The following is a 13,852-nucleotide window of genomic DNA, read 5'->3' as shown; positions in this document are numbered from 1 at the left end:
ACAATGTGGTGAAACGTCAGGGTGCTCCTTGCTCGGATGGCTCGTGCTTGTGATGCCTTGGGAGAGCTGGAGAGAGGAGCTGCTGACAGGGATGTTGGCTGCAGGCAGAGCACAAAACAATGCACAGGAGAGCCTCACTGCAGAACCATCCTGGGAGTCAATTTCAAGCTAGTGACAAAGCTGGCAAGGCTTGCTGGGTGGGGCAGGACTGGTACAGAGCAAGGCTTGCTGGAGACTTTTTTAAACTGGGAATGTTGTGGTCTTCATGTCATGCTACAGTGCCATTGTGCCCTTCCAAATCTGACCCATCTCACTCCTCTCACATTTCAGGCCAAGGTGCTTCGGGACACCAAGCCAATCCCAAACCTGATTTTTGCAATTGAGCAATATGAGAAGTTCCTTATCCATCTCTCCAAGAAGTCAAAGGTAGTGTAAAGCAGAGAGATCCTCTGTGACCTGAACCTGGTGAACAGTGGGATCAGTGGCATGGTGGAGGGCTGTTGTTAAAGTCTCTATTAATGCTCAATTTAGGATGGTGTAGGGACCTTTCAGCTCTTGCCCATGCTCCTGGCCCAAAACTGCTGAACTGTTGCCACATTGACACCAGCCTGTGCCAACATCCTGTCTGTGGTTCCTGGTGGAGCACAACCATGCACACCTTGTGCCAGCTTTCCTCACTCTCCCCCAGTCTGTGTCATGAAATGTACCACAACGAGGTCCTCCATGAGAGTGAGAGTAATTGCCAATCATTTGGCTTTTAGGAGAATGTAAACGTGCCCCTGGACTGCAGGGGGGCAGGTGCTTTTTCACCCTCTTTGTGCTTCAATCCTGCATTATTACTGCGATGGACTCTGTCCCAGCGCCGTGCAAAGGACTAGGCAGGGCAGGAAACTAAACTTAAGATGCTCATGGCTGAATGTGTGCCCTGCCTGGCTTCCCCTTGGCTGCTGCAGGTGAACCTGATGCAGTACATGAAGCTGAGCACCTCCCGGGATTTCCGCATCAACGCCTCCGTGCTGGACAGCGCCCTGCAGGAGCACAACTCCGAGGATGCCCAGAACGAGCCACACAACGACCAGGTCAGAATGCATTTGGCTGCTTTTACTGACAGGTTTCCTCGTCTTTAGAAGCCAGCTGTATTTGTGAGTTGTGCAGGAATGTGTGAGGTTAGAACAGCTTCTCTTCCCCGGGTTAGCTCTCACTTTAATACTAAGCTGATAGGAAGGAGTGAACAGCTTCTCTCACAACACCCCCAGTACCCCAGCCCTCTGCCTCGAGCAGCCTTTATTCATGCAGCAGCTCTATGTCTCTGGTCCTGGGGAAGTGAAACTGTTGGCCAGGATTAGACCTTTGCAGCACCTTTGATGCAAAGTGGTTTTGTATGGAAGATTTTGTAGATAAAGACCTGGCAGGGCAAATTCTGCAAGGCATCATTCTCCTCAGACCCACCTCTGCTACAAAGTGTTGGTGAAGGCAGTGCAACATGTTGGCTAAGAAGAACAAACAGTTTACTCTGCTGATTGTCCAGGTTTTTATTGGTGCTTCTGTACATATTTTCCTGAGTGTTTCAACAAGCCAAAACCCAGGACAGTGTCCCTGTCCTGGGCCACTGGTAGCCTGTGGTCTGAGTTCCAGCATGAACTGGGGAGGGGGTGGCCCATGGGGAAAGTCTCAGTGGCTGACAGGAATCCCATAGTCAGGTTATTTTGTCAGTGAGTAAAAAAAAGAGCTAAATCCTGTTCTGCACAGCTGGCTTCTTGCTCTAGGTAAACATTCCTCAGACTACTCACACAAAAACAATCACACTCTATGCTGCTCTCTCCCTCCCCTCTCCAGAGCAACACAGCGGAGCAGACAGATGAGAACCAGGAACCCAAAAAGAAGAGACAGAGGAAAAAATAAACGGGTTGCTGCCACTGCCTCCTCTCACAGTGCCTGTTCCACGGTGGACTCGCCTTGGTCTCGGAGGCTGCAGATATGGAGATGATAGTTTATTGCTTCTCTTGTCAGATACTGCAGTACAACACTTCTGCCTTCTTCCTTTGTGTCCAGGGGAGCGACTCTGGCCCCTGTCTCAGGCTTTACAGCTGGCTGCTGCCATCAGAAGTGCCTCTGCTATTTGAATCTTCCCCAGGAATATCCCTTCTTACAGCAAAATGGAAAGGGAGCAGCTGGGATCAGTCAGTCCCTGCCAAAAGATCTGCTTCTGAAAGGAGAGGGAGGCTTTGGCACGTGGTCTGGACAATTGTCCTGGCACTCTGGTGTCATCATTGCTTCTCCAGCGAACCTTTGGTTATTTCAATTATCTGATATATGTCCAGTGCTTCCCCTGGAAGACAAGGGGACAGTCAGTTCCCTAAGTACACTCAGACTGTGCAATACAAGAGAGTGATGGTTGGGATCTGCTTTAGTTCAGAGCATCTAGCACAGAACACCCTAAATTAATTCAAACTTGTTTTGGGTGGTGGTGAGAATGCAGAAACCAGCACCAGTAGGGAGCTGGGAACATGAGCTGTTCTGCCTTGGAGTTGAAGCTGCTGTGTGCATCTCCTGAGCAGCGAGAGGCCACAGCTTCCTCTGCCCAGGCTGGTTTTGCTGTTATGTTTTTGCTGACCCTGACTGTGATGCACTGGTTTAATTTGCCTTGTTCTTGGTGAAAAGTTCCCTTTTTGCCTGCAGAGCACAAATCCTGTTTCTGTAAGCACCCTTTGCCTGTAAATCCTAATAAAGGTTACTTAAGGGCAGAGCATCTGATGTGTGCAGTGACTGAGAGAACAGATCTGAGGGCAAGTTCTTATCTGGGGAAGAGCTGCTACACAGTGAGGAGGAGCTGCTTTCCCAGCCATGAGTTAAACGTTTGCTTGCAGCAACTGGAGTGCAGATAGGGATGACTTGAGGCCTTGGGACTGCTGAGAAAGCACCCAGCAACACCAGAGCAGTTCTTTGAATAGAGCTCTGCTTGGCTAAGGGAGAGCAGAGAATGAGGGAAAGGAATGAAACATGGAAAATTTGGGTCTGCAAGGCAAAACTGACAAAGCAAGGTTGCTGGGGTGCTTCCTTTCAGAGAAGAAATTAAATTTGGTTTGTGTTAAAAGTGCACAGGAGGGCTCCTCCAAGGGCCACAATGCAAACAAAGTGTGGGAGAACAGAGCCAGGCCTGGCTCATCACTCACAAATATTTGGAAAGCAGCAGCATGAACACTTGAGGACTGAGGAGGGAGGGGCAGGCTGCAGCACTGTGGCTGCCCTGTAGGTCAGATGATGTGTCAGGAACCAAGGGGCTCATGAGCCTCAGCTGAACAGAGCCCTCAGGGCATGACTACTTAGGCCAAGTGCTCTGCTTAAGCTGGGAAGTTCATGCAGAGGAGATTGCAGGGGCAGCTTGCAGGTGGAGAGGAGGTTCCAGGGGACACTGCTCACCTTGAGGGATGCCATACTTCTCCATCCCCATGGGATTTGACGGAGTCACACAGTTCATGGTCACCTCTTTCCTTAAGCACTGGTCAATATCCACTGCACTGAAGAAAGCCACTGACTGTGGCAGATCCTGGAGGCCCAGTTTGTAGGCAAACATGCACCTGGAGAGCAAGAAAGCAGGTGGGACAGTGCTGGACATCCCCCCTTGGCCTTGTCACACCCAGTTCCAATCAGCCACGTTTACCAAACACTGGCCAGCCACCCCTCACAGGGTACTATGCACCCACATCACTCAGCAGGTGGGGGACACGGGGCTTTCCAAGTCCTGGATAGCAGGAGGGTGAAGAATTGCTCAAGTGGGCATGGAAGGAACAGTCATGGTGCCTCCTTGGAGGCAATGGAGCCTCCTCGAGAAAAGGGAAGAATCTAGCCCCTCACTGCTGGCTAATCCTCCCTGGCAGGCAGAGCAGATGCAGGATTTTCCCAGCAGGAAGCCCTGTGCTTGCAGGAGCCAGCACAAAGGCAGGAACGTCAGGGTGCCTGCCCCGCTGTGGCTGCAGAAAGGCTGTTTGTGTCATTCCTGCCTGCACACAGGAGAAACAGCTCACCTGGGCCAGCTCCTGTGTAACCAAACACCCCACGGTGCTGGGAGGGGGATTTGGCAAAGCTGGCTGGGACAGAGCTGGACCAACAGGAGCCCTTGCAGGTCAGGAGCTTTCTAGGCTGAGCTTAGTTCTGTGTGGGGCAGGGAAGCAGCAGGAACACCCCATGCCATGGGAGGGGGACAGTGCTAGTGCTCACAGCAGAGATGAGCCATGCCCCTTGCAGCCTGAGGCAGCAGGGGATGAGGGAGGGGACAGTTTCAGGCTCCCAGCTCCTCAACCAAGCCCAAAGGCTGCTGCCATGTGACAGCTGCAGACCTGAAGGGAGCATGAAGCGATGCATTTGCATCCCAGCAGAGCCAGTGACTGTTCCCATCCCTGCAGAGCCGAAAGCTGATGATAAGGAAAAGCTTTTGCCAGCACATTATCCCTGGAAATCAAAGCTGAGGTCCATTTATAGCACGAAGGAACTGCAGCCTCCAGTGCTGCTAACTTGCCCTGAGCAGAAGAAAACTGCTCTGCACCAGCTTGCTGCAGGCAAAACCAACCCCAGCCCCCGGGGCATGCCTGTCCCACTCTGGAGTCACAGCTGTCCCCCCCAGGAGCCACCAGAGCTCACCTTGTGAGGAGGTTGGTGATCTGCAGGGCCAGGGCTGCCCGGTAGCGGTCCTGGTGCTGGACCAGGTAGCGCACCTCGTCGTGGATGCTGATGCAGAAGCGCCCGTTGATGTCAAACTCCTCAAACAGCCACTTCATGGCAACCAGCATGAGGTGCAGGTAGTCAACAGCCGAGCTCTGCACCACCCAGTTCACTCTGCTGGTCACAAACTGGTGAAAGGAAAGAGAGGGACAGTAATGGAGCACTGCAGGCAAGGGCATGGTACCACACAGGACAGCTCCTGGGAGAAATCTCTTAAACTCAGAGAGGCTGGGTTTTCTTGGTGGCATGGAGATAAAGCATAGTGGGTTTCCTGAATGGCTACAAGAGCCTAGCAGGCCTCCAGCAATCTAAGAGGGGCTGAACATCAGGTACCCATTTCAGAACAGATAAGCAAAGCCAAAATCTCAGCATCCCAGAGCTGCATCCTTACCTCCCCCTTGACCATGGCAGGCTCCAGGGCCCTGCTGATGTGACAGCCCAGCACTGGGGTCTGTGGGGAGGGGGATAAGGCAATGCTTTCCAGCTTGTTGAACATCTCGGACTCGGTGCCTCCAGCCCACACTCTTTGCTCCACCACATTCCACTTCTTCTCCCTCCGGGACCTGTGGGGCAGAGGGGAGGTTTGCTGGAAGAGTGGGAGGGGGCCGTTTGAGACCCTCAAACACTCACTCCCTCCTGGTTTTGGGCAGCAGGATGAGACCCTGCTAACTGTTGACTGGGAAAGTGGGTGAAGATGGCAGCCCCAAAATCACATCTCCTTGGCCCTGGAGGAGCAGGAAGGGTGGACCAAGACTACCCAGCCCCATCTCTCCTCTCTGCCCACTGCCCATCAGGCTGCAGCCCTCTCCCCCTCACATCCTGAAGCCATGCAGGGTCAGACCATCTCACCCTTTCATGGCTTCTCTCTGGAGCCGCTGGACATCCTGCGCCGACACCGACCCATCCTCCGCCCTGTCCACATCCAGGTCCAGCTTCGTCACCAGCCACTCCCCCTCCTCAGAGAGATGAAACCTGCAGGGGACAGCCAGTAACCCATCTCCTCTGGATGGAACACCGGCCACCACCAGTCTCCAGCAGCCACGCCACCCCGGGCAGCACGCACCTGCGGATGCCCTTGGTGACGGCGTACATCTGCTGGGCCTTCTCGCGCGCCTGCTGCTGCGTCAGCCGGTGGTTGAACTGCATCAGCAGCCGCTCGGCAAAGGGCAGCCCTGCCCCGTAGATGCGCCCGTAGTTGAAGACCTTGGCGTGCTCCCGGCTGATGCCCACCGTGGCGGCCGTCCTGCTGTGCAGGTCGGTGGCGTTGCTCTTCTTGCCCTGCAGAGTCATCCAGCCGAAGGCCGTGCAGCCTGCAGGAGGGGGGCAGAGGTTGGACCTCCGGTGGGATCGGGATGAGGATCAGGATCAGCCCCCGTGCCCCGGCTCACCGTGCATGCCGGCGAACTGCGCCTCGCCCAGCACCGCGGCGATCCACAGCTCCTGGGAATCCACGTCTGCTCCCACCAGGGAGTAGCCAGGTGGCACCTGCACCATGGCTTTCAGCTCGCTGCCCACCCGGTCGGCCTGCAGGACACGATGGCCAGGTCAGCACATCCCTCTCCTGCTCCATGGCACAGGAGCAGCCTTCCTCCCACAGCCAGAGTGCTGGCACAGCACTCCCTGCGCCCCTAAGTTTTGTTCTCAATGTCAAAACCGGGTTTAACTCATGTGGAGCATCACCCACTTGGATACTCCAGCAAAGAAGAGGAGCTTAAGAAGAGACAAAAATTGGTATGTTGGTGTTTTCTTCCCCTTTCACCACATCCTGAAGCTCCAGAGCCCCTGGCAACTCCTTCCTTTCTCCCACATGAAAGCACATCAGCAAGAGGACCCCAGCTCTGGCCCTGCTACCCCAAATCCCAGCATCCATATCCAGCCCCTATCCCATCAGTCCAAAGCACAGAGGGAGCCCCAAAGCACCCCCACAAGGATCCAAGCGTGGCCATACCCGGGCGTTGCTGGCTGTCAGCCAGGTGGGCTCCACCGCCCGGCGGGTGACAGTGCCTGCGGTCACCACCTGCGGCAGGATGGCCCCGTAATTGTCCTCCTCGTTATAGTCAGGATGCCTGGGACAGAGGCAAGGATGAGCATCACCCTGCAAGAGCCCTCCTGGCGCGGGGTAAAGGGAACAGCCTGGGTTTAGGTGCTGTACCTGGTCACCACACGAGGCAGCTCCCCCTTCTTCAGCCACACCACCATCTGGGAGCTGGGGGGACACATGGCAGGTGAGATGCTGAGCCCCCGTGCATCCACACAAACGCCCCTGTCTCAACACAGCCTCCAGCCACAGAGGTGCCACCACGAAAGCAGCTGCTCACCTGATCCGCTTGTGAGCATTCCTCCAAAATGAGATCATTTTGTTGATCTCCAGGGCTCTTGTCCCGTGGGTGCGGCCCACAGCAGCCCGCAGGGTGCCGTCCTCCATCTGGGGCAGGAAATCCTTGGCAAAAGGGCTCCCCACGTTGTTATCATTCCCATCCTTTAGCAGCAAAAGAGGTGTCAGGGCTCAGCAAGCCACCACTCCACATCAGCAAAGCTCTGTGAATGCTCCTGTCCCAGCTAGAGAGATGGATTTCCCCCACCCAATCCCACAGATCACATGGGTCCCAGCAGCACTGTGGAGACAGGAAGAGCCCCAGGAGCCCCAGCTTGCCTTGTGAGGCAGCTTGAAGAACCAGCACCCAGGGATGTTGACATCATTGTAGGGACCATTGCCATGGTGGAACGAGGGCTTGCTCTTCTTCTCTGCCCACTTCAGCTCTTCCATTTCCTCCTGCAACAGCAAAGTGAGGCAATGCCAGGAACATTTTCAAGCATGGCAGGAGGGGGAAATCAAGGAAAGAGTGACTAATCCACCACCCCATTCCACAGGAAACCCCCCTCACCAGTACCAGGCTCTGGTCTGCTTTGTTCATTTTCTCCTCTGGATCCACCTCAATCCGGCTCAGCTCCTCCATCTGCAGCAGAGAGGGACCATGGGGGAGCCAGATCAAACACCAATCCTCCAGTAACCCTTATTAAAGGGAATTTCTCACTTCCAGCCCCTGGAGCTGCACACAGGGCTGGTTACTGCTTGCACACAGGAGCAAGCACAGCCCCACACCTCCCTCCCACCAGGGAACCCTCCATCCCTTCCTCACCTTCTGCCATATCGTGCTGCTGTCCATCACCAGCAGCTCGTCCTCTACAGCTGCCTCCAGCCCGGGGGGCTGCTCCTTGCCCTTCTCCAGGCAGTGCTGCCTGTACAGGCTCTCAATCACCCTGGCAGAGGAGAGGGCAGGGCTGATGCACCCACAACGGGGCCCAAGGCTCGGGGCACCACCTGGGCAGAGTGCCGTGGACCAGGGAGCTCCCAAATATGCCCATGGGGCAGCTCCCAGCCCAGCACTCCATTACACCCTCTCACCTGTGTGGGCAGGAGGGGCCATCGGTCTCTGCAGGGGCTGCTGGCAAATTGTCCTGCCGTCCTGGCACCAGGTATCCCCAGCCATGTTTTTCTGAGTAATGGAGGGGGAAGCCATCCCAGGCCAGGCGCATCAGCTTCGGGGTCACCCTCATCTGCAGGCTGATGAGGCTGGGGCCAGGCACCCAGCCCTCCTCCTCCAGCCGCGGGCACAGCTTGCGGTACCAGCTGGGGAGCAGCAGGGCGGGTCAGAAGGTGCAGGGAAAGCCCTGGGCACACACAGGGTCCCCAACTCACCCCGGGTGGCCCGGCAGGTGCTGGAGTCTCTTGGGTTGCAGCGCGACCGTCTCCTTCAGGCGCTGCAGGCAGAGCTGGCTCGCAGAGACCTTCTGCTCCTCTTCCTCACTGGGGGGACCAGGGTCTGGTGGGACAAGGAGAACTGGCTTGCAAAGGGCCCTCTGTGCCACCCTTCTCGGGACAGGGACATCAAAGCAGTGCCCCACCACATGCAGCAGCATGGGACATAGGCAGCAATGATTCACCCTGCAGCACCAACAAACCTTGTCCACCCCTGGGAAGGCAGCCCTGGAGCATCCCTCATCCCCAGGGATCACCTGTGCTCACCCTCCTGCCACTCCTGGGCTGACTCTTCTGCATCCGTTGCTGCTGGGGAGAGTTGGCTTTTCCCATCCTGAACTTTCTTCTTCTTCTTCCCTGGATTCTTCTTTTGCTTAAACTCCTGTATGTCCCATTCCAGATCCCAGAGCCAAGGGTCATCCTTGTACCTGATGACACACCATTGTCACACCACAGCTTTGCTCCTGTCCCTCACACCCACCCACAGCCCCCCCTGGACCACCTGGTGCCTGAGCTCCCTCCTGCAGCCCCAGCCCTGGTACCTGTGCTCGTGCAGCAGCTGGCAGGCATCGTTGGCCAGGTTCATCAGGGACTTCTTCATCTCCTTCTGCAGCTCCTCGTAAATACCCTGAGCATCGTCCAGGTACCTGTTCCAGTTCCCATTGACTGGCAGGTAGGACACTCCCATCTCCAGCATCCCTGCAAACGTGACAGGGTGGGGGCACCTGGACCCAAAGCAGCAAGGAATTAGATATCTGCCAGAGGGGACAGGCCCTGGAGGCACCAGACTACAACAGACATAAATGTGTCTTCATCTAGAGCTTCCCAGCCTCACACAGCCCTCGATGCTCTTCTCCTAAACCATAAGGATTCCTGGATCTTCTGCCTGCCCTGTGCAACAGCCCCAAAACTGGATCACTCCAGACTGCCTCAGGAAGCCTGCTTGTGGTGGGTACCCCATGTGTGGAGACATGAGTCTTGACTCCATGTTTCAGAAGGCCGGTTTATTATATCATGATATATATTATATTAAAATTATATACTAGAACTATACTAAAAGAATAGAGAGAAAAGCATTCATCAGAAGGCTAGAAAGAACAGGAATGGAATGCAATAACAAAGACTCCTGACTCCCAGAGAGTCTGAGCCAGCTGATTGTGATTGGCCATTAATTAGAAACAACCAGCATCCACCAATCACAGGTGCACCTGTTGCATTCCATTAGCAGCAGATAGTTAATGTTTACATTTATTCCTGAGGCTCCTCAGCTTCTCAGGAAGAAAAATCCTAGCAAAGTATTTTTCATAAAATATCATGGCTACACCTGCTCACCTCCCTCACCCACTGTGCTGCTGTTTATTCCTGCTCACCTACATGGGAAGGGTCTGAAGTCCCTCCTGAAAAGAGGCTCAGGACACCCTAAGGACAAGAGGAGCTACACCTCATGCCCAGAGGCACCATGACCCTCCCCACTGCCCACCAAGCCCGCAGCCCCTTGGCCAACACCAGCCAGAACCTGGCAGCTCTCACCTCTCCATAAACAGTGGCAGCTGCTCTTGAAACACCTCATGGGTGGCCTGGACATCACGGGCACAGTATGACACCAGGTCCTGGGGACAGCAGCAGGTGAGAGCAGGCAAAGCAGCCACCCCTCTGCCAGCACGGGGCAAGGCATCGTGGCTGCAGGAGCACAGAGTAGGTCACAGCCCCACGCATGCCCACTGCTGCAAGAAAGGGCAAACTACCCCACCCTGCTCCCCTCCCCAGCTCCTGCTGCCTGTGGGGTGGTGGGACAGCCTCCTGCACCTGGAAGTTAGTCCTGATGTCAGCCATGGTGCCCTTGACAAAGATCTCGCGTGCGTCCTTCTCCAGCGGCTCGCCGCCGACGTAGAGCGCGTGCACGTCCGCCAGATTGTTGATGCTGCTGACGTGCACCCAGTCCCACGAGGTGACCTGTGACAACAGGGGGGGCACACAGTGTGGGAGGACAGCCCGGATCAGGAGCAGTAAAGGATGCTGCTGCTCCGGCTTCAGCCAAGCCCACCTTATCTGAAAAGCTCGCTCAGTGGAGCTGCTCCCAGAGCTCCCACCGTGCCAGTACAGCAGCAGCCCTGTCACAGCACCGTCCCTGCCACCCACAGCACTGCCAGCAGCCCAGCTCCCGCACTCACCGCCGGCCCCTCTGCCTTGCTGCGTGTTTTCTTCATGTGCTCCCTGACCTGCTGCAGCCCCCTCCTCTTGCCGTGCTTGGCAGCCATCCAGAGGCTGCGCTGGAAGCCCGTCAGCCCCGAGATGGCCATGTGCATGCTCATGGTGTCCAGGAAACGCATCTTGGAGCCCTGGGACACATCACAGGGGGAGAAAAGAGAGGGTTAGGGATGTGCTGGAGGAGCTGCAAGTCCTCTGCTTCAGCTGCTTTTGCTAAAGGAAACTTTGCCTCCCAAACTCCTCTTTTAAGAGCAAAAAGCATCCCCAGTGCAGACTGCTCAAAGGCTCCTGCCACAACCCCAGCTGGCACCCTGCAGCCTCCAGCATCCCTATAGGGTGCAAGAATATCTTCCTCTAAAGGGATCCAGCCTCAACCTGTTCTTCAGGGCAAAGTGAGCACAAACCTGGGGTACCTGTGCAGAACAGCATCTGCCAAAATAACCCTCAAGAGCCAACGCACATGGTTATCTGGGTAAGAAATTGCAGCTGCAAAGGCTCAGTGGATTACCTGGATAAGATACTGCTCCTTGATGAAGGCCCGGTCGAAGGCCACGTTGTGTCCCACCACCACTCTCTCCGTCCAGTCCTGCTTGCTGGCACAGCTGGCACCCGCTGGGCTCTCCATGGGAATGAGGTCGGCCAGGGTGAGGTGGCTGGACCAGGAGTAACGCTGCTCCAGCAGCCGCCTGCTGCACCACGAGTACCTGCGGGGGACACCGGCCCCTGCGGCTGTCACAGAGCAGCCACGGTGCCAAGGGGTGCTGAGCAGGGCAGGTGTGTGAGGGAGGTGCCAACCCCCGGGAATGCTGTGCTTGCTAAGCAGGACACACACCCCACAGCCACCCTCGGGGGTGTGGTGGGTACCCCACGTGTGGAGATGTGAGTCTTGACTCCATGTTTCAGAAGGCTGGTTAATTACATTATGATATATATTATATTAAAATGATACATTAAAATTATACTAAAAGAATAGAGAGAAAAGGATTCATCAGAAGGCTAGAAAGAACAGGAATGGAATGCAGTAACAAAAGCTCATGACTCTCAGAGTCCGATGCAGCTGCATCTGTGATTGACCATTAATTAGAAACAACCAGCATCCACCAGTCACAGGTGCACCTGTTGCATTCCACAGCAGCAGACAGTTATTGTTTACATTTCTTTCCTGAGGCTCCTCAGGAGGGAAAAAATCCTAGGAGAGAACTTTTCATGAAATATCATGGCTACACTGGGGCTTTGCTGTGTCTTCCCTGCAAGGAAGAAGCTCCGCTCAGGACCATCCCCATCCCCTCAAAACTCATCCCCTCCAGCCCTGCTGCCACCCCAGCACTGCTGCTGTCCCCCCATCTCACCAGGCGTGCGGGGACACCGCCACGGCCAGCGTCGGGCAGTGCCCATCGGCCACGCACACCTCCACATCCAGCACCAGCGCCCGCTCCTCGGGGAACTCCACGGGCTCTGCCTGCCCCTGGGGGCCGTAGCGGGTCCAGCCCGGCTGCCAGGCCCAGCGGCCGGGCCGCGGGGGCAGCCGGCAGCGCAGCAGCCCCTCGGCCGCCTCCAGGTAGGGCAGGCTCTGCTTCTGCGCCAGCAGGCGGAAATGCTCGTCCAGGTTGTCGCCGTACATGCGGGGCAGCTGCAGGTGCACGTCGGGCAGCGTGGAGGTCTCCTGGCCCCACAGCTCGTGGCGCTGCAGGTGCTGCACGCTGCGCCGCACCTCCTCGGCCGAGTAGCGCACCCGGGCGCCGCGGAAGATCTGCTCGTGGAGGCTCCTGGAGAGCATCTGGATGTTGAGGGGGTTCAGGCGCCGCTGGCCGGCTCCCGGCTCCCGGCTGGGCCCCTCCGGCAGCGGGCGGCTGGCCGAGGAGCTGGAGGGGCCGCGGCGGGGCTGGGGGCTGCAGCCCCTCGCTGAGCGCAGCCAGGGCACGCGCCGCATCCTGCCCGGTGCTCCGGGATGTGCCCCGGCACGGGAGATGGGGCTGCGGGGGGAAAGGTGAGGGTGAGCTCAGCGCTGGCCACCACCATGCATGCTCCTGTACAGCCACGCACTCCTCTGCTCAGCTGTGCCCCACACAGCCATGTCCCCATAGAGCTGTGCCCCATACAGAATTCCCCATATAGCTGTGCCCCATACAGCCATGTACCCCATACAGCTGTGCCCCATACAGCCATGTCCCCATATAGCTGTGCCCCATACAGCCATGTCCCCATATAGCCGTGCCCCACACAGCCATGTCCCCATAGAGCTGTGCCCCATACAGCCATGTCCCCATAGAGCTGTGCCTCATACAGCCATGTACCCCATATAGCTGTGCCCCACACAGCCATGTACCCCATACAGCTGTGCCCCACACAGCCATGTCCCCATAGAGCTGTGCCCCACACAGCCATGTCCCCATAGAGCTGTGCCCCACACAGCCATGTCCCCATATAGCTGTGCCCCACACAGCCTCCCCCATATAGCCGTGCCCCATACAGCCATGTCCCCATATAGCTGTGCCCCACACAGCCATGTCCCCATATAGCTGTGCCCCACACAGCCATGTCCCCATAGAGCTGTGCCCCACACAGCCATGTGCACATAGAGCTGTGCCCCACACAGCCATGTGCCCCATACAGCCGTGCCCCATACAGCCTCCCCCATATAGCTGTGCCTCATACAGCCATGTCCCCATATAGCCGTGCCCCATACAGCCATGTCCCCATATAGCTGTGCCCCATACAGCCATGTCCCCATAGAGCCGTGCCCCATACAGCCTCCCCCATATAGCTGTGCCCCATACAGCCTCCCCCATATAGCTGTGCCCCATACAGCCATGTCCCCATATAGCTGTGCCCCATACAGCCATGTCCCCATAGAGCCGTGCCCCATACAGCCTCCCCCATATAGCTGTGCCCCATACAGCCATGTCCCCATAGAGCCGTGCCCCATACAGCCTCCCCCATATAGCCGTGCCCCATACAGCCGTGCCCGCCATACAAATGTTGGCGCATACAGCTATTTCCCCCCCCCCAGAAGTTTCCCCCCCCCAGCCGTGCCCCCACACAGCTGTTTCCCCCCGCACAGATGTTTTTCCCCCCAAATTCCCGCTGTTCCCACCTGGCTCCCGCAGGCGCCGCCGCGGCCTGGCCCGCCGGCCAGATCCAAACCGCGGCGCCCGGGGGAGCTTC

The 13,852-nt window shown here is 56.8% G+C and overlaps 2 protein-coding genes across 3 annotated transcripts in view; one reads left to right on the top strand and one right to left on the bottom strand.

Moving 5' to 3' along the window:
• Positions 1-2,900, top strand: part of FANCI (FA complementation group I) — a 24,408-nt gene extending 21,508 nt beyond the window's left edge. Inside the window, exons 35-37 of the mRNA XM_064388499.1 lie at positions 331-426; positions 954-1,079; positions 1,837-2,900. Coding sequence (XP_064244569.1) covers positions 331-426; positions 954-1,079; positions 1,837-1,902 — 288 coding nt within the window. The 3' untranslated portion in view covers positions 1,903-2,900. The remainder of the gene's footprint in view (positions 1-330; positions 427-953; positions 1,080-1,836) is intronic.
• POLG (DNA polymerase gamma, catalytic subunit) lies at positions 1,518-13,852 on the bottom strand. 2 transcript variants are annotated; one of them, XM_064388500.1, is made up of 23 exons: positions 13,782-13,852; positions 12,037-12,660; positions 11,196-11,391; positions 10,651-10,818; positions 10,286-10,432; positions 10,010-10,089; positions 9,022-9,204; positions 8,747-8,907; positions 8,420-8,543; positions 8,126-8,350; positions 7,860-7,980; positions 7,605-7,676; positions 7,373-7,492; positions 7,038-7,198; positions 6,872-6,925; positions 6,668-6,785; positions 6,108-6,243; positions 5,783-6,029; positions 5,569-5,691; positions 5,111-5,282; positions 4,639-4,847; positions 3,421-3,578; positions 1,518-2,329 (listed from the first exon to the last, which is right to left on the bottom strand). In XM_064388500.1, the coding sequence occupies exons 2-23, from the start codon at positions 12,615-12,617 to the stop codon at positions 2,268-2,270; spliced, it is 3,618 nt and encodes a 1,205-aa protein (XP_064244570.1). In that variant the 5' UTR covers positions 12,618-12,660; positions 13,782-13,852; the 3' UTR covers positions 1,518-2,267. The 2 variants fall into 2 exon arrangements, with proteins under 2 accessions (XP_064244570.1, XP_064244571.1); XM_064388501.1 differs by having other exon boundaries at positions 7,611-7,676.

The sequence above is a fragment of the Passer domesticus genome, chromosome 14 (genome assembly GCF_036417665.1).
Source record: "Passer domesticus isolate bPasDom1 chromosome 14, bPasDom1.hap1, whole genome shotgun sequence".
Lineage (NCBI taxonomy): Eukaryota > Metazoa > Chordata > Aves > Passeriformes > Passeridae > Passer > Passer domesticus.
The sequence above is the reverse complement of the archived record's forward strand: the minus strand, read 5'-3'. Positions and strand labels throughout refer to the sequence as shown.

What these genes read in the sequence shown, in the direction of transcription:
- POLG (XM_064388500.1), bottom strand. Translation starts at nt 12,617, where the DNA reads ATGCGGCGCGTGCCCTGGCTGCGCTCAGCGAGGGGCTGCAGCCCCCAG. An exon ending in GTCACCAAGGGCATCCGCAG is followed by an intron (nt 5,692 to 5,782) that starts GTGCGTGCTGCC and finishes TGTCCCCTGCAG; the next exon opens with GTTTCATCTCTCTGAGGAGG. An exon ending in ATCACCAACCTCCTCACAAG is followed by an intron (nt 3,579 to 4,638) that starts GTGAGCTCTGGT and finishes CTTGCTCTCCAG; the next exon opens with GTGCATGTTTGCCTACAAAC.